The sequence below is a fragment of the Schistocerca nitens genome, chromosome 11, assembly GCF_023898315.1.
Source record: "Schistocerca nitens isolate TAMUIC-IGC-003100 chromosome 11, iqSchNite1.1, whole genome shotgun sequence".
In the NCBI taxonomy this organism is placed as follows: Eukaryota; Metazoa; Arthropoda; class Insecta; order Orthoptera; family Acrididae; genus Schistocerca; species Schistocerca nitens.
Window position 1 is genome coordinate 124,100,341 of NC_064624.1, and position 21,014 is coordinate 124,121,354.

The window sequence follows — 21,014 nt, forward strand, 5'->3', positions numbered from 1 at the left end:
TACTAAACACCTTTTTCCAAAGCTGTTTCACAGAGGAAGACCGCACTGCAGTTCCTTCTCTAAATCCTCGCACAAACGAAAAAATGGCTGACATCGAAATAAGTGTCCAAGGAATAGAAAAGCAACTGAAATCACTCAACAGAGGAAAGTCCACTGGACCTGACGGGATACCAATTCGATTCTACACAGAGTACGCGAAAGAACTTGCCCCCCTTCTAATAGCCGTGTACCGCAAGTCTCTAGAGGAACGGAGGGTTCCAAATGATTGGAAAAGAGCACAGGTAGTCCCAGTCTTCAAGAAGGGTCGTCGAGCAGATGCTCAAAACTATAGATCTATATCTCTGACGTCGATCTGTTGTAGAATTTTAGAACATGTTTTTTGCTCGAGTATCATGTCGGTTTTGGAAACCCAGAATCTACTATGTAGGAATCAACATGGATTCCGGAAACAGCGATCGTGTGAGACCCAACTCGCGTTATTTGTTCATGAGACCCAGAAAATATTAGATACAGGCTCCCAGGTAGATGCTATTTTTCTTGACTTCCGGAAGGCGTTCGATACAGTTCCGCACTGTCGCCTGATAAACAAAGTAAGAGCCTACGGAATATCAGACCAGCTGTGTGGCTGGATTGAAGAGTTTTTAGCAAACAGAACACAGCATGTTGTTATCAATGGAGAGACATCTACAGACGTTAAAATAACCTCTGGCGTGCCACAGGGGAGTGTTATGGGACCATTGCTTTTCACAATATATATAAATGACCTAGTAGATAGTGTCCGAAGTTCCATGCGGCTTTTCGCGGATGATGCTGTAGTATACAGAGAAGTTGCAGCATTAGAAAATTATAGCGAAATGCAGGAAGATCTGCAGCGGATAGGCACTTGGTGCAGGGAGTGGCAACTGTCCCTTAACATAGACAAATGTAATGTATTGCGAATACATAGAAAGAAGGATCCTTTATTGTATGATTATATGATAGCGGAACAAACACTGGTAGCAGTTACTTCTGTAAAATATCTGGGAGTATGCGTACGGAACGATTTGAAGTGGAATGATCTTATAAAATTAATTGTTGGTAAGGCGGGTGCCAGGTTGAGATTCATTGGGAGAGTGCTTAGAAAATGTAGTCCATCAACAAAGGTGGCGGCTTACAAAACACTCGTTCGACCTATACTTGAGTATTGCTCATCAGTGTGGGATCCGTACCAGATCGGGTTGACGGAGGAGATAGAGAAGATCCAAAGAAGAGCGGCGCGTTTCATCACAGGGTTATTTGGTAACCGTGATAGCGTTACGGAGATGTTTAATAAACTCAAGTGGCAGACTCTGCAAGAGAGGCGCCCTGCATCGCGGTGTAGCTTGCTCACCAGGTTTCGAGAGGGTGCGTTTCCGGATGAGGTATCGAGTATATTGCTTCCCCCTACTTATACCTCCCGAAGAGATCACGAATGTAACATTAGAGAGATTCGAGCGCGCACGGAGGCTTTCAGACAGTCGTTCTTCCCGCGAACCATACGCGACTCGAACAGGAAAGGGAGGTAATGACAGTGGCACGTAAAGTGCCCTCCGCCACACACCGTTGGGTGGCTTGCGGAGTATGAATGTAGATGTAGATGTAGATTTTGTACACAGCTTCACAGATAAGTCATCAATTGCACAATATCCACTAGATTTTACAGCCATTGCCAACAGCTCAAACAATACAATAGATTCCTTCACATGCAAAGGTTCTATAACAACAGTAGGCTCACAGTTCAACGCTCCCTTGTTAGAAAATTACAAAAGTTTCATGAAGCTTCAACTGTTTTGACATCATGCTACACTGCAGCCTTAATACAATTATCTTACTCTAAACTGAATATTCATAGTCATTATTGGGATACAGTCAATACCTTTCACTAAATAATTCTTAAAAAGCAAATAAATGAGTAAATAAAATAAATTGTACCTCTAAATTTAGTTGCATATGTAGAACTAAAAATTTCAGTAATAGTAACATTAGCACTATTAATCTGTGTATACAGGGTGGTTCATTGATAGTGACTGGACGAAATATCTCACGAAATAAGCATCAAACGAAAACACTACAAAGAATGAAACTTGTCTAGCTTGAAGGGGGAAACCAGATGGCGCTATGCCTGACCCACTAGATGGTGCTGCCGTACATCAAATGGATATCAACTGCGTTTTTTTAAAAATAGGAACCCCCATTTTTTATTATGTATTCGTGTAGCATGTAAAGAAATATGAATGTTTTAGTTGGACCACTGTTTTCGCTTTGTGAGAGATGGCGCTGTAATAGTCAAATGTGTAAGTACATGGTATAATGTAACATTCCGCCAGTGCAGACAGTATTTGCTTCGTGATACATTACCCGTGTTAAAATGGACCGTTTATCAATTGCAGAAATAGTCGATATTGTGTTGATGTACGGCTATTGTGATCAAAATGCCCAACACGTGTATGCTATGTATGCTGCTCGGTATCCTGGATGACATCATCCAAGTGACCGGACCGTTCACCAGATGGTTACGTTATTTAAGGAAACAGGAAGTGTTCAGCCATATGTGAAACGTCAACCACGACCTGCAACAAATGATGATGCCCAAGTAGATGTTTTAGTTGCTGTTGCAGCTAATCCGCACATCAGTAGCCGACAAATTGCGCGAGAATCGGGAATCTCTAAAACGTCGGTGTTGAGAATGCTACATTAACATCGATTGCACCCATACCATATTTCTATGCACCAGGAATTGCATGGCGACGACTTTGAACGTCATGTACCGTTCTGCCACTGGGCACAAGAGAGATTACGGGACGATGACAAATTTTTTGCATGAGTTCTATTTAACAACGAAGCGTCATTCACCAACAGCGGTAACGTAAACCGACATAATATGCACTATTGGGCAACGGAAAATCCACGATGGCTGCGACAAGTGGAACATCAGCGACCTTGGCGAGTTAATGTATGGTGCGGCATTATGGGAGGAAGGATAATTGGCCCCCACTTTATTGATGGCAATCTAAATGGTGCAATGTATGCTGATTTCCTACGTAATGTTCTACAAGATGTTTCACTGCATGACAGAATGGCGATGTACTTCCAACGTGATGGATGTCCAGCACATAGCTCGCGTGCGGTTGAAGCGGTATTGAATAGCATATTTCATGACAGGTGGACTGGTTGTTGAAGCACCATACCAGGGACTGCACGTTCACCATATCTGACGTCCCCAGATTTCTTTCTGTGGGGAAAGTTGAAGGATATTTGCTATCATGATCCACTGACAACAGCTGACAACATGCGTCAGCGCATCGTCAATGCATGTGCGAACATTACAGAAGGTGAACTACTCGCTGTTGAGAGGAATGTCGTTACACGTATTGCCAAATGCATTGAGGTTGATGGACAACATTTTGAGCATTTATTGCATTCATGTAGTATTTACAGGTAATCACGCTGTAACACCATGCGTTCTCAGAAATGATAAGTTCACAAAGGTACATGTATCACATTGGAACAACCAAAATAAAATGTTCAAACATACCTACATTCTGTATTTTAATTTAAAAATCCTACCTGTTACCAACTTTTCATCTAAAATTGTGAGCCGTATATTTTGGACTATTACAGCGCCATCTATCGCACAGCGAAAAAAGTGGTCCAACTAAAACATTCATATTTCTTTACGTACTACACGAATACGTAAAAAAAAAGGGGGTTCCTATTTTAAGAAAACGCAGTTGATAACCATTTGACCTAGTGGGCCAACCACAGTGCCATCTGGTTTCCCCGTTCAAGCTAGACAAGTTTTGTTCTTTGATGTTTTTTTGTTGGACGCTTATTTTGTGAGATATTTGGCCTGGTCCCAATCAATGGACCACCCTGTATATATCTTGTAACCTGACTTGTTCCACATCATTTCTATAAAATAATCGTGAAAATTATCTACGGGACATGACATTAGTTTAGTTTGGTTTAGTAAACTAAAAACACTCATATTTTGTATGTTTGTTTATCAAAGATCTTGCATTAAAATTAAAAAATAGAGCAATAATACACAGGGCTCTTTTTGTGATTGTGTCATCGCTGACAGACGTAGATCAGTATTATCAGAAAGATTACTTCTATAAATTACTTCTGCTATTTCAAAAGACTGCAATAGTATTACAACAAGGTAGTCCGCCACTGTAGCTGAGAGGACAGAGCACCGGCTTGTCATACCGGAAGGCCTGGATTCGATTCCTGGCTGGGTTGGAGACTTTCTCCACTCAGGGACTGGGTGTTTGTGTCATCTTCATCATCACGATTCCATCCTCATCGACGTGCAAGTCGCCGAAGTGGCATCACCTCAAAAGACTTGCACCAGGCGATCGGGTCTACCCGAGGGGGGCCCTCATCACACGACATTTCATTTTACAACAAGGTAGGCCAGATTTTGAAACTGCAGTAATAGTGGGAGGTGCCACTGATACCACGTTCAACAACTACGATGTGGGGACAATGGAATAGCAGACTGCACATTGCCATGTAGATGCTGTTGATGTGTTTTATCAAGTACGATTTTTTTAACAGAACATGCATTGTTTTCCAGTATCATTTTAATATCCGTCACTATCAGTCAATGCTGTTTGCATATGTGGTTAATGTGAGTTGAAAACTTTGAACAGACTTCATCAAAAAACACCATAGAAGCCTGGAAGACTGAAAATAGTGTGTAAACCCAAAATCATTTTGCATGTAAGAGACAGCAATATGGTGACTGAGGTACCCAGGCTAAAACTTTTACTACACAACTTCTGCAGTACGTAAGAAACAAAACCTTTTCAACAGCAGAAAGCAACTGCCAATACATCAGGCACAAGCAGTTCAAGTGAGCTGTTAAAATGGTGACATTCCATGGCACACACATTCTGCAGATCTAACAAAAAAAAAAAAAAAAAAAAATGGCTCTGAGCACTATGGGACTTAACTTCTAAGGTCATCAGTCCCCTAGAACTTAGAACTACTTAAACCTAACTAACCTAAGGACATCACACACATCCATGCCCGAGGCAGAATTCAAACCTGCGACCGTAGCGGTCGCGCGGTTCCAGACTGTAGCGCTCGGCCACCCTGGCCGGCAGATCTAACAACGTAAAAGTTTTTTTCATGTGGTTGTTACAAGTGTAAAATATATCAGATTAATGCATTATGAACAAGACACGCAAGGAAAGTAGTAGTCCAAGAGGAAATGGAACATGTCCAAGGGAAAAATTACGGAATGTCATGAGTAACTTCATGGACAGCTGGAGGAATTTGTTTATTTCAAACAACATCTTTGTACATAAGTTAGTTTTTAAAAAATTGGTTAGTTTTTGTTTCATATTTTATAACCATAAAAATAAAATGTAGTTTTATATGATGCCACAAAAATATCAGCTCTTTCAGCAGTCCGTGAAGACATAAACTTGCATGTAGTGAGCGAGAAAGCATTACGTGTGTGACAATGGACTATTTTGTTCCTCAGATAATATAAATACACATCGGAAGTACGTCTACAAGAGTAATCTGTGATTTACATTTAAATGCTTGGTGGAGGGTTCATCGCACCACCTTCAGACTATTTCTCTACTGTTCCACACTCAGGAAAAATGTAGGTAAAACGAATAAATAAATATTCCCGTGTGAGCTCTGATTCCTCTTATTTTATCACTATGACCATTTCTCCCTGTGCAGGTGGGCATCAAGAAAATATTTTGCATTTGAGAGAGAAAATTGGCAATTGAAATTCTTTGAAAAGATCTCTCCACAATAAGAATTGCCTTCCATTCAATGACTGCCACCCCAACTTGAGTATCATACCTGTGACACTTCCCTCCTCCCTTATTTCACGATAACACAAAATGAGCAGCTCTCCTTTGGAATTTACGATGTCCTCTGTCAGTGCTATCTGGTAAGCATCCTGTATCAACCAGCAAGACTCCAGAAGAGGAAAGATAAGCATAGTGCAGGCACTGTCTTCAGCACACCTGCTGCACACTAAGTGTTCTGCCAATAAAACACACTCTTTGGTTCACCTGCCCACAATGTTATCTATGTAATTGATCTTCCAGTTTATGTTGTTCATAGCAGTAATTCCTATGTATTTAGTTGAACAGACAGTGTTTAGATTTGCGTGATTTATTGTGTAACCGAAATTTAGCATACTCCTTTTTGTCCGCAAGTGGATAACCTCACATTTTTCATTATTAACTGCCACTTTTTGCTCCACGCAGGTATCTTGTCTAAATCACTTTGCAATCCGTTGTAACCTTCTGATTTTACTAGATGGTAAACGATAGCATCATCTGCAAACAATCTAGGAGCGTTGCTCGGATTGTCTACTAAATCATTTGTGTAGATTGGGAGCAGCAGAGCACCTGTAACACTTCAGTGAAGAATTTCAGGTTTTACTCTATTATTTTTCATCATTTACTATTAATTGCGACTTTTTTGACATGAAATTACAAATGTAGTTGCACACTGAGACAATACTCCATAGAAACACAATTTGGTTTGAAGTTGATTGTGAGCAATGGTGTGAAAAGCTCTCTGAAAATCTACAGATATACAATTAATTTGAGATCCCCCGTCAATGACACTCATTATTTCACATGAATAAAGAGCTAGTTGTGTTCCACAGAAACGATATTTCCTAGATCCCTGCTAGCTGTGTGTGAACAGATCATTTTCTTCGAGGTAATTCATAACTTTTGACAACAGTTCTAAAATAATACTGTAAATCAGTGTCAGTGATGTGGGCCTGCAGCTTAGCAGATTACTTGTTTCCTTTCTTGAGTACTGGTGTGACTTGTACAATTTTCCAGTCTTGAGGTACAGATCTCTCATTGACCAAGCGGGTGTAAGAATTTTTGTCAAGAATGCAGCTAATATTTCAGCATAGTCTTAAAGGTAACTAACTGATGTACTATCTGGACCAGAAGACTTGCTTTGGTTAAGCAATTTCAGCTGCTTTGCTTTACCGAAGATATCTAACTGCTAAGTTACTCATGTTGGCAGCTGTTCTTGATTCAAATTCTGAAAAATTTACTTTATCTTTTTTGGTGAAGGAATTTAAAAAATCTGTGATTATCATCATTCTAAGAAAATCTGCAGTGGCACCCTTGATTGTAGTCTGGCTCCTGATCATGGTGTAATGCAGCACCTTATGTCTGTCATTTATACACTATGCGATCAAAAGTATCCGCACCCCCCCAAAAACATAAGTTTTTCATATTAGGTGTATTGTGCTGCCACCTACTGCTAGGTACTCAATATCAGAGACCTCAGTAGTCATTTGACATCGGACTTTGAACCTGGTCAGGTTATTGGGTGTCACTTGTGTCATACATCTGTACCCAAGATTTTTGCAGTCCTTGACATCCCTAGGTTCACCATTTCCGATGTGACAGTGAATTGGAAACGTGAAGGGACACGTACAGCACAAAAGCATTCAGGCCAACCTCATCGGTTTACTGACAGACCGTTGACCGTTGACTGTTAAAGAGGGTCATAATGGGTAATAGGCAGACATCTATCTAGACCATCATGAAGGAATTCCAAACTGCATCAGGATCCATTGCAAGTACTATGACAGTTATGAGGGAGGTGAGAAAACTTGGATTTCTTGGTCAAGTGGCTGCTCATAAGCCACGCATTACACCGGGTAAAAGCTAAACGATGCCACACTCGGTGTAAGAAGTGTAAACATTGGACAATTGAACAGTGGAAAAAACATTGTGTGGAGTAACGAATCATGATACACAATGTGACGACCCGATGGCAGGGTGTGGGTATTGCGAACGCCCGGTGAATGTCATCTGCCATTGTGTGTAGTGCCAACAGTAAAATTCGGAAGCGGTGGTGTTACGGGGTGGTCGTGTTTTTCGTGGTAGGGGCTTGCACCCCTCATTGTTTTGCATGGTACCATCACAGCACAGGCCTACATTGATGTTTTAAGCACATTCTCGCTTCCCACTGTTGAAGAGCAATTCGGGGGATGGCGACTGCATCTTTCAACACGATCGAGCAACCTGTTCATAATGCACGGCCTGTGGCTGAGTGGTTACATGACAATAACATCCCTGTAATGGAGTAGCCTGCACAGAGTCATGACCAGAATCCTACAAATACCTTAGGGATGTTTTGGAACGTTGACATTAATACCTCTCCACAATGCAGCACTTCGTGAAGAATAGGCTGCCATTCCCCATGAAACCTTCCTGCGAGTGGAAGCTGTCATCAAGGCTAAGGGAGGGCCAACACCATACTGAATTCCAGCGTTACCGATGGAGAGTTCCACGAACTTTTAAGTCATTTTCAGCCAGGTGTCCGTAGACTTCTGATCACATAGTGTAGCTGAGGTTTCACTTGTCTTTTACATACATGAGGTGGACAGAAATATGGAAACACCACAAACACAACACACATTTCCACGCCTAATAAGCTGTAGGAAAACTGTGGGCATTCAAAACATTTCCACTCATATCTGAACGAATAAATCCAGGTCCTGTATGATTTTCCAGATAATCTTATACCAGTCGCCCTGACGGTAGAGGCAGACAGTGATCACGCACCCTTCTTTCCAAAGCAGACCACAAAGGATATGCCATATCGGGATCCGGTCACTGTGGTGGTGAGTAGAGATGCGACAATTCATCCTCGTGCTCACAAAACTAGTCCTGGACGATGCAAGCTGTGCGAAGAGGGGTCCTGCCGTCTCTCAACACAGCATCGCAATTAGGAAACAAACACTGTACCACGAGATGCACCTGATTAGCCAAAATGGTAAAATAAACCTCGGCAGTCACGCGACCTCGCAGATCACTTGTGAGGCCCATCGAATACTACAATATAGCTGCTCAATTATTAGCAAACCCCAAACACATTTTGCTCTTCGGGATTTAAACTTGAACAGAAATTGGAAACAGTGTGAAAGACTCACCAAAGCAAATTACTCCCTTCCTTTGCTGCATATCCCAAGTTTTATGGCTCCGGCACCACGTTTTTTTCCTGTGATGGACATTTGCATCACTGATGAGAGGTTTTTGAATTCCAGCTTGCCCTGCAATTCCCTGTTTTGAGAGCTCCCTTTACACTGTTTTGTCACTGACGGTGTTCACCAGTGCAACATTCAGTTCCGCGGTGCCTTATGGAGCTGTCGTCTCCTAATTTTCGTCACAGTCCTCTTTGGTCAATGTCTGTTACGTACACTTGACATACGAGGGGCGTTTGAAAAGTTCGTGCAAAGACAACATTTTTGTTCATTCCTCATTACTAGAAGGGCATTCTGTTAGCAAAAAGGTGACTGGCCTTTCAGATCGTGATGCACAAATTTTAACTCTAAAAGATTTTTGTGCTGCAACACGTGTTAAATATAGTCATCAGCTGTTTAGGAAAGCTGATCCAGTAGCTGTAGAGACCTCTGTAAACCTTATCAAGGAACAAGAGTGGCAAGATGTTTATAGCGCTGATACAGTAGATGATAAATATAATGCTTTTCTCAAGACTTTTCTCGTGCTCTTTGAAAGTTGCTTTCCGTTAGAACGTTCAAAACAGGGTACTAGCACAAACAGGCAGTCTGGGTGGCTGACTCGAGGGATAAGAATATCTTGTAGAACAAAGTGGCAATTATATCAAAACGTTAGAAACAGTCAAAATCTAAATGCAGCAGACCAATACAAACAGTATTGTAAGGTGCTTAAAAATGTTATTAGGAAGGCAAAAAGTATGTGGTATGCAGGTAGAATAGCTAAGTCTCAGGATAAAATTAAAACCATATGGTCAGTCGTAAAGGAAGTGGCTGGTCTGCTGGTCTGCAGAGACAGGTTGAGGATACAGAATCAGTGCGTAGTGGGAATGTCCGTGTTACTGATAAGTCGCATATATGTACAGTATTTAATAATCACTTACTGAATATAGCAGGTGAACTAAATAGAAACCTAGTCCCAACAGGGAATCATATAGCGCTCTTAGAAAAAAGTGTTCCGAGACTGTTACCTGAAATGCTCCTCCATGATACTGACAAGAGGGAGATCGAGTCAATAATTAAATCACTAAAGACCAAGAACTCTCATGGATATGATGGGGTATCTAGCAGAATACAGAAGTATTGTTTTATGTATGTTAGCCCAGTTCTCAGCCATATCTGTAACTTTTCCTTTAGGAGTGGTCGGTTTCCTGACCGATTAAAGTACTTGGTAGTAAAGCCACTTTATAAAAAGGGAGACATTGATAATGTTGACAATTTTAGACCTATTTCTATGCCATCGGTGTTTGCTAAAGTTACCAAGAAGGTCGTACATACACGGTTACTGGAGCATTTAAATTCACATAATTTGCTGTCAAATGTTCAGTTTGGCATTAGAAATGGTTTAACAACTGAAAATGCTATATTCTGTTTTCTCTGTGAGGTTTTGGACGGATTAAATAAAAGGTTGCAAACACTAGGTGTTTTCTTTGATTTAACGAAGGCTTTTGACTGTGTTGACCACAAAATATTACTGCAGAAGTTGGACCATTATGGAGTAAGGGGAGTAGCTTACAATTGGTTCGCCTCTTACTTTAAGAACAGAAAGCAGAAGGTAATTCTCCGCAATATTGAGAGTGGTAGTGATGTTCAGTCCCAATGGGGCACTGTTAAGTGGGGCGTTCCCCAAGGGTCGGTGCTGGGGCCACCGCTGTTTCTTATTTATATAAATGATATGCCTTCTACTATTACAGTTGATTCAAAAATATTTCTGTTTGCTGATGACACCAGCTTGGTAGTGAAGGATCTTGTGTGTAATATTGAAACATTATCAAATAATGTAGTTCATGAAATAAGTTCGTGGCTTGTGGAAAATAATTTGATGCTAAATCACAGTAAGACTCAGTTTTTACAGTTTCTAACTCACAATTCAACAAGAACCAATATTTTGATCAGACAGAATGAGCATATTATAAGCGAGACGGAACAGTTCAAGTTCCTAGGCGTTCGGATAGATAGTAAGCTGTTGTGGAAAGCCCATGTCCAGGATCTTGTTCAGAAACTAAATGCTGCTTTATTTACCATTAGAACATTATCTGAAATAAGTGACAGTTCAACACGAAAAGTAGTCTACTTCGCGTATTTTCATTCGCTTATGTCTTATGGTATTATTTTTTGGGGTAATTCTTCTGATTCAAAAAGGGTATTTTTGGCCCAAAAACGGGCTGTTCAAGCTATAAGTGGTGTAAGTTCGAGAACCTCTTGTCGACCCCTATTCAATAGTCTGGGAATTCTGACATTGTCCTCACAGTACATATTTTCTTTAATGTCATTTGTTGTTAGCAATATTAGCCTATTCCCAAGAGTTAGCAGCTTTCACTCAGTTAATACTAGGCAGAAATCAGATCTTCATGTGGAATGCACTTCCTTGACTCTTGTGCAGAAAGGAGTGCAGTATTCTGCTGCATCATTTTAAATAAGCTACCACAAGAACTCAAAAATCTTAGCAGTAGCCCAAACTCATTTAAGTCTAAACTGAAGAGTTTCCTCATGGCTCACTCCTTCTATTCTGTCGAGGAGCTCCTGGAAGAGCTAAAAAATTAAGCAAATTCCAGTGTTACATTGTTCAAAATGGTTCAAATGGCTCTGAGCACTATGGGACTTAACATCTGTGGTCATCAGTCCCCTAGAACTTAGAACTAATTAAACCTAACTAACCTACGGACATCACACACATCCATGCCCGAGGCAGGATTCGAACCTGCGACCGTAGCAGTCGTGCGGTTCCGGACTGAGCGCCTGAACCGCTAGACCACCGCGGCCGGCTGTTACATTGTCGATTTTCTTTATTTAAGCTTACGACTTGTCACCTGAATATGTTTTTTTTATATTTCATTTTATCTGTTTCTAATATCGTGTTATAATTTCATGTATTGACTCGTTCCATGACCATGGAGACTTCTCCTTAATTTGGTCCCACGGAACAAAAAAGTCCGAGAGGTGGCACCACCGGCGCGTATCGAGGTCATGTTTAGTTAGTAGCATCTTTGGAAAGAACGCACACCAAGTTTCAGCCGTATTGGTCTATAGTTTTGGCATTGGTGTGAATCAAGGAAGTCAAGCGATTGTCAAAAAATAGATGAAAAAGAATTTCGTGTGGGATTAAACATTACTTTATGAAAGGCAAAACACCTCAGAAACTAAAGAGAAGCTTGATAAACATGACGGTGACTCTCCACCTTCGATTAGAACAGTTTATAAGTTGTTTCAAAATTTTCGGAGTGGCCATATGGGCACACGTGATTCTGAACATTCTGGACGCCCTGTGGAGGTTACGACTCCAAAAATCATTGATAAAGTCCACGATACGGCGATGGATGATAGAAGAGTTAAGGTGCATGAGATTGCTATTGCTGTGGGCATCTCGAATGAATGGGTACATAATATTTTGCACAAACATTTGGACATGAGAAAGTTATCCGCAAGATGGGTTCCACGATTGCTCATGCCTGACCAAAAACCGAATCGTGTAAAGTGTTGCGAGGATGGTTTGCAGCTGTTCAGGAAGGATCTGCAGGACTTAAAGCATCTTTTCGTCATTGTGGATGAAACCTGGATACATTACTATACTCCTGAGACCAAACAACAATCTAAACAATGGGTTACCAAGGGAGAATCTGCACTAAAAAAGGTGAAGACCAGTCCTTCGGCCGGAAAGGTTATGGCGACTGTCTGTTCGGATTCACAAGGGATAATCCTCATTTCCTCATTGACTATCTGGAAAAGGGTAAAACTATTACAGGTCCATATTATTCATCGTTACTGGCCCCTTTGAAAATCAAGCTGCAAGAAAAACGCCGGCAATTGGACCGCAAGTAAGTCCTTTTCCATCACGACAATGCACCAGCACACACCTCAGCAGTTGTGGTCGCAAAATTAATGGAAATAGGATTCCAACTCGTTTCACATCCCACCTATTCTCCAGACTTGGCTCCCTTGAACTTCTATTTGTTCCCCAATTTGAAGAAATGGCTGGTGGGACAAAGATTTTATTCAAACGTGGAGGTGATTGCAGCAACTAATAGCTATTTTGCAGACTTGGACAATTCCTATTATTTGGAAGGGATCAACAAATTAGAACAGCGTTTGACGAAGCGTGTAAGTCTAAAAGGAGACTACGTCAAAAAATAAAAAAGGTTTACCCCAAACACGTAAGTAGTTTTTATTTTTGCACGGACTTTTCAAATGCCCCTCGTACACTTTCGCCCTCCTCCTGATTTAGCAGATTGACAATTATCTGCTTTCCTGATATGCAGCATAAATCTTTCATATAGCGCCTCTTGAAATACCGAACACTTTGGCTACTTTGGTCAGGAAAACAACCACCATGCGGACACCAACAATTTTCCCATGTGCAAATTCACTTAGCTGCAACGTAATGCAATCACTACTACAGACATTGTTTTGCCCACGACTGACACTTGCAACATATTGAGAACATTGTTTGCAGTCGAATACAATAGTGCAACCTGCAGGCTTGGCTAGTACATGCTTTTGTATTGTGCTGTTTCCATACCTTCTGTCCAACCCCCGTAACTCTGCTTTAGTGGCACTATCGTCGGTAACATTAATGTAGCTATCACACTACGAAGGTATTGATCGTGTCTTGCCACTGGTGTACTTTACACATGAGCAGCATCTCTCTGGATTTCCTTCCAAATTTTGAGGCAGTTTGATTGCAGAAACTGTTAAAAATGTCTGGCACCGAAGTCCACGCTAAATTTTGAGCTTCTTCAGAACATCGCAAATACAGCTCAATTAGAAAGCTGACATTTTGGTCGAATCTCGTGATGGAAGAGGGCAGTGGGATATGACGTCAAACACCTCACCTGTATGAAACTTCCTGGCAGATTAAAACTGTGTGCCCGACCGAGACTCGAACTCGGGACCTTTGCCTTTCGCGGGCAAGTGCTCTACCATCTGAGCTACCGAAGCACGACTCACGCCCGGTACTCACAGCTTTTTTTAATCTGCCAGGAAGTTTCATATCAGCGCACACTCCGCTGCAGAGTGAAAATCTCATTCTATCTCACCTGTATCATCGCTTCCCTCTATGCTTCAGAGAAGTGTCCCGAGGGTACCAGTTTCAATAAAAGGACTTTCCGTCAATGTCTCATTTGCGTGGCCAATTCCAGTGTGCGTGGCCCTTCACACAGTCAGCCTCCAAGTCTACAATTTGCCACAAATACATCATTTGAATAGTTTCAGCTCAGGATGTGCGAGTTTATGCTTCTTGAGGTAAGCAGCTTTAACGAAGGACTTATGACACACACCACATTTGTGTTCCTTAATATCAGTGTGTGTCAATGAATGTCTCCTCAGACAGGCAGGTGTACGGAAAGCTTTGTGACACAACTCACATTTGTGTAGCCTCACCTCACAATGCACCAATAAATGTTGCTTGAGATGAATGTGCCTAGCAAATGATTTGCTACACACGTCACACTTGTGTAGCTTCACTTCAGCATGGATTAGCGCGTGGCCCCTCATATCGGAGGCCCTAGCAAACAATCTGCCACAAACCTCACATTTGTGTGGCTTAATAGGAGAATGTATTACTGTGTGTCGCTTCAGGCAGGAAATCGTACGAAAGGTTTTACTACATACGTCACACTTGTGCGCTTTCACATCCGAATGGATTAGTGCGTGGCTCTTCACGCCTTCAGCTCTAGCAAACGATTTGCCACAAACCTCACATTTGTACGGCTTAATATCAAAGTGTACAGCTGCGTGGTGCCTCAGATTGGAACTCGTACGAAAGGATTTGCTACATACACCACATCTGTATGGCTTAACCCCAGAATGGGCTTGTGTGTGCTGCTTCAGATATGTGGCAGTAAGAAACGATTTGCCACAAACATCACATTTGTGAGGCTTTACTCGTACATCAGAATGAACTGCTCTGTGGATCTTCAACTGGGTAGCTGTACGAAAGTATTTACTACACACAACACATTTGTGTCGCTTTGCGCCGTGCACCACTTTGTGTGTCTTGAGACATTCGGCAGTAGCATAGCATTTAGAACACACGTCACATTGGTACGGTTTCAGCTCACAATGCAAATACTTGTGTCGCCTCAAATATTGAGCTCTAGCAAACAATTTAGAACATATATCACATTTGTGCGGTGTTACTTCAGAATGATTCACTGCATGGCACTTTAGATTGGTAGCAGTACTAAATGACTTGCCACAAAGCTCACATTTGTGTGGCTTTACAACACAGTGTACTGCTTTGTGGCTCTTCAGCTGTGTAGATGTACGAAAGAACTTGCCACAAACATTACACTTGTGTGACTTCACTCCAGAATGGATTAGGGTATGGCACTTCAGGTGCTGAGCCCTAGTAAACAATCTGCCACAAACATCACATTTATGTGGCCTCATCCCAGAATGAACAAATTTGTGGCACTTTAGGCGTCCAGCTGTGCAGAAGGATTTGCTACAGATCTCACATTTGTATGGCTTCACTCCAGAATGCTCAGTAATATGATATTTCAGATAATTAGCAGTTGAAAATGATTTGCCACATATGTGGCATTTGCGTGACTGGACTCTACAATGTGCTTGTTTGTGGGCCTTGAAATAACTAGGTTTAACAAATGATTTGCCACAGTCGTAACACTTGTAAGGTTTCCCCGCAGAATGCCTTAATCCATTCTCCTGCACCCTCAAATGTCTTCTCAGGCTGACACGAGTTCTATACACGTGACCGCAACATCTACAAACATGTGAAGGTGGCTCTGCACCATCAATGTGGACGAATACATGCTTTATGAGCTTGTATTTCGATGAAAACTTCTGCCGACACGAACTGCAGGTGAATACACACCGTTCACCTTGTGGTGATGTGTTCTTATCTGTATTTATGGCACTGTCCTTTTTTGAGATAATCTGTTGGGGTCGAATGCCGCAACTGAGAGTGGGTGTCGAGGTCTCCGGGTCCGTCTCCGGCTTACCGTGTATCAGTTTTTGAAGAACATTTCCTCGTGAAGTGCTGGGGAATTTTTCCATAATCTGGCTGGACCTGAAGCATCAAAAGAAACACAATCAAAATTAAACATGTAGCACATACAAAAAATGAGCTATACATTGTTAACATCACTCACAAAATATTTTGAAACAATATGCAAGTTTCCATTAAAAAAAGATTTATTAACTTCACTGAACTGTAAATATACCGCAAAAAGCTATAATAGTCGTGGCAAGAAAACTGGAGATGTTAACTGTAGTAAAATTCAAACACTAGGTTGTACATTGGGTGCCAACATTGTATATTTATATTTGAAACCACAGACAAAAGCCATTACTCAAGGACTAAATAAAAATTACAGCTCACCTCAACCTAAAGGTTGGTTTGAATACTGGAGTGGTTCCTGAGAAAGGATCACATCACATGTGGTAGGCATTCGTTTTCTCCCTAGCTCTGAAATGAACTACAGCCAGCTGTAGGAAGACCGAAATTTCAGTGTGAACTCCACACCGTGTTGAGGGTTGGAATTTTCCACGTTAGCAAATGACTGCCCAAAATGATGGAATAGTTCAGTGACAGAAAATCTTAGAAATGACTGGGGACTGCACTTCGAATCTTTTCAGTTCGAGCCTGGCACACGCAGAACACCAAGTATAAAACTATATGTAGCAATGGATGATGAGATTCTTCTCCTCTATCTAGTGTCTTTTTCAGACTTACATTTATAGGAAACATCCCAGAATTAATTAATTCACTCATTCATAATATTCCTATGTACTACGAGAGAAAGGAGTCTCTAAGGATATACATTAACAAAGGGAAGGGGCTAATGCAAATGCACACTGTGCTCTGTATTAACAATTTATTGGTGCTTATGTAGGATAATATAATAAAAACGATCAATTCCACTAATTTGAGAAAAAAGGCTGCTGTATTTTAAGTTATAATAAGTGATTGCTCTTTATTTACTACTGCTTGCTCAATATTTCCAGATTACATTTATACCTTCCACAGCATACCAGTTATCTTTATCCTGTGAGGGTAAAGGTCTCTTTGGAATACATTCTGTTAATAACACTGTTGAAAGGTGTTTTTATATCTAGATGTGCAAAAATAAACTGGAGCAATAATAAATTATTTTAAAATGGCAAGGCTTCTAGATAATCTAAATTATTTATTTACATTGCAGAGATGCTGAGTCGTAGATAAGCACAAGAAAAAGACTTTGACAATTAAAGCTTTCGGCCATTGGCCTTCGTCAATATACGAGCGCGCCCACACACACACACACACACACACACACACACACACACACACACACACACAACTGCTGTCTCAGCGAACTGAAACCACCATAATAATATTGTACATTCCATCTTGGATTTTCCATTGCTTGAAATGATTTATTTACATTTGTTTTAACCCATAGATGCTACTGAGAGGGTTCACTGGTAGGTGGAAAGAGTCAAAAAGATACATTCTGTTGATGTGTAATCCAATGAAATGGTTTAACATTATGAAATTGTATTACATGACAGTGCTTATGTTAGTTATAAAATAAGCCAAAATATTAATTTTACGTTGATAATGACTGGAATTAACAACATATATGAGGCGACGTGGATAATCTCGTTCAGCCATGATACTCCATAGCATTTTTTCTATTCACATATGGAAAGCTTTCTCAAAATCCAAAAAAAGCGAGACATCCAAGAATTACAATTATGAACAACTTAAATCGGAAGGAACCAGTGCTGTTTTTCTGGGGGAACGCTGGGGGATGCGTACCCCTAAATTTTTTACCATACTGAGGACTTTGAAGAGTGCCAAAGATTTATTTCACGGACGTAAATTTTTTATTTTATTTTTTAGTGTTGGTAATTGCAATACGAACGATACCATTGCAGTGTTTGGTGGGAAAAGCGATCTCATTGACTGTTTCAAGTATTTCGAATCTGCGGCAACCGTTCTCGACAACTGAATCGCTGGCAGCCAGTTCGACAAGCATGTACTGCCCTCGCCCACTAATAGTGGGCGACGGTAGTGCTAAACGGGTATGCGTACACTCAAATGCCGAGCTACTGATAGATGTCTCTACAGTCCCGCTACCATGATGATGATGATGATGATGATGATGATGATGATGATGATGACGTCATGGCTAAAAGCAGACAGGTGGTATCCCATACTTCAGTTACAAGTAATTTTTGCTGCATTATATCCAATGTCGGAGTACCCTCAAACTTTTTTTTATAAAAAGAGCACTGGAAGGAACACACAGAAAATGTTGTGGGAAAGGCTAACCAAAGACTGCATTTTATTGGCAGGACACTTAGAAAATGTAACAGTTATACCAAATGACTGCCTACACTACAAATGTCATTCTCTTTTAGAATACTGGTACACGGTGTGGAATCCTTACCAGATAGGACTGACAGAGTACAAGTGAAATGATACAGGATTTTGGGTGGATGCCATTAAAACAAAGGCATTTCTCGCTGTGGCGGAATCTTATCAGGAAGTTTCAATCACCAACTTTCCCCTCCAAATGCGAAAATATTTTGTTGATGCCAACCTACATAGGGAGAAATGATCATAATAATAATATAAGGGAAATCATAGCTTGCACGTTGAACAGGATTGAAAAAATAAAGAATTATTGTGAAGGTGGTTCAAGGAACCCTCTGCCAGTGATTTGCATAGTATCCATGTCGATGTAGATGTAGGATTACCTACTGAACTCTCGTCTCTTTACTGCAACTTTTTGCAGTGTAAAAACAGTACTTTTAGATCATGACACTAGACTAAATGTAATTTTACATGCAGATGACCTAACTATGACTACAGAGAATGGAGATGACCTGATCGAAGTCTGTAAGGTGCTGCAGAAACCGTCTGATTACAACCTAACATTGTCGGTAGATAAAACGAAAGCGATGGCATTTCAGGGCAGATGACCAGTAACATTTAAAATATTCTTCAATAATAAAATCTTGGAGCAATTAAAACATTTTAAATATCTAGATGCGACATCACTTATAAATATAACCATAACGTCTACCAAAAATTAAATAAATTTATTTCCATATGTGGAACCATTGCTATAAGTTTACAGAGTAAAGCCGGGAAAGATACCCAGCTGTAGTTCTACAAAACAATAGCTGTACGAACCCTTACTTATGTTTAGTTGGTTGGTTTGGAGAGTAAAGGGACCAAACACAGGGTCATCTTGCCCTTTTTCCTCATGCAAACAGGTACTGTGTTAAAACCATTCTCAAAAGGAGTCAGGTAAAGTCAAAAGGTATAAAATAACTGGAAACCACAGTGAAAGAGAAAACAAAAGAGGAAAACCAAAAGGGGAAAGTGTGCACTTAAAGGAAAAAAATGGTGAAAGGTATTATAATAATATAGCAGATGGCCTCGGCTGGCTGATCCCAAAAATAAAAAGGGATGAGCCGGCCACTCTGGAACACGCCAAAATCTCCAGCTGAAAAAGACAAGGCTAGAGAAACACAAAAAGGGAAAAGACGAACATCAAGATTCCTGACATGTCTGAATACCTTCTACCAACTAAATTTCACAAGGTCCTATTCCGAATCCCCTGCCACTTTCCCTTATGTCAATCTCGTCCTCACCGAAGGTCAGCTACACACTTCCATCCACGTTTAACCTACCAACAAACAACAGTACTTACGAACCTTCCTGGCAGATTAAAGCTCTGTGCCGGACCGAGACTCGAACTCGGGACCTTTGCCTTTCGCGGGCAAGTGCTCTACCAACTGAGCTACCCAAGCACGACTCACGCCCGGTACTCACAGCCTGCCAGGAAGTTTCATATCAGCGCACACTCCGCTGCAGAGTGAAAATCTCATTCTGGAAACATCCCCCAGGCTGTGGCTAAGCCATGTCTCCGCAATACCCTTTCTTTCAGGAGTGCTAGTTCTGCAAGGTTCGCAGGAGAGCTTCTGTAAAGTTTGGAAGGTAGGAGACGAGGTACTGGCAGAAGTAAAGCTGTGAGGACCGGGCGTGAGTCGTGCTTCGGTAGCTCAGATGGTAGAGCACTTGCCCGTGAAAGGCAAAGGTCCCGAGTTCGAGTCTCGGTCCGGCACACAGTTTTAATCTGCCAGGATGTTTCACAGCAGTGCACACTCCACTGCAGAGTGAAAATCTCATTCTTTACAGAAGTTCTCCTGCGAACCTTGCAGGACTTGCACTCTTCAAAGAAAGGATATTACAGAGACATGGCTTAGCCACAGCCTGGGGGACGTTTCCAGAATGAGATTTCCACTCTGCAGCGGAGTGTGCACTGATATGAAACTTCCTGGCAGATTAAAACTGTGTGCCAGACCGAGACTCGAACTCGGGACCTTTGCCTTGCAGACTCTTTACAACAATACACCACCATTCTCACCTCAGCCTTAACTGCACTGCTCACGATTACCCCAGCAGCCTAGTTATGAAGCATATTTCCTGGGCCATCACATCCAATCCTGGTACTGCTCATCCCTCCAAAAAACAACTTTGAAACACACCACTGGTCACTCAGAATTATGTTGGTCTTGAACGTATTAATCAGCTACTTCGACAAGGCGATGACTTCCTCAAATCGTGCCCTGAAATGAGATCCCATTCCATCGGAAATTTTGCCCACCACACCTAGAGTAGCTTTCTGTTGCCCTCCCAATCTCCACAATATTCTTGTCAGACCCTATGCTCCTTCTACAACCATCTCCCAATCCTATGGATCCTACGCCTGTGAATGTCCCTGCTGCAAGTACTGCCCTATCCGCTCTCCTACCATCACCTATGCCAACCCTGCAATTGGCAATACATATTATGTAAATACTGTTCAGCCTAACTACCACCAAATTATCAGAGGGTATACACTGGCAACACACAATACCCTGTTGCAGAGCATGCTCTCCACGACGATCACGATCTCAGTGCCTGTTTCATCACATGCGCCATCTGGATTCTTCCTCCAGA

General features: G+C 41.4%; 1 protein-coding gene across 1 annotated transcript in view; it reads right to left on the reverse strand.

Moving 5' to 3' along the window:
* The window catches only part of LOC126212957 (uncharacterized), a 386,808-nt gene that overhangs the window by 21,514 nt on the left and 344,280 nt on the right, over positions 1 to 21,014 (reverse strand). Inside the window, exon 10 of the mRNA XM_049940483.1 lies at positions 16,015 to 16,082. Within this exon, the coding sequence (XP_049796440.1) occupies positions 16,015 to 16,082 (68 nt within the window). The remainder of the gene's footprint in view (positions 1 to 16,014; positions 16,083 to 21,014) is intronic.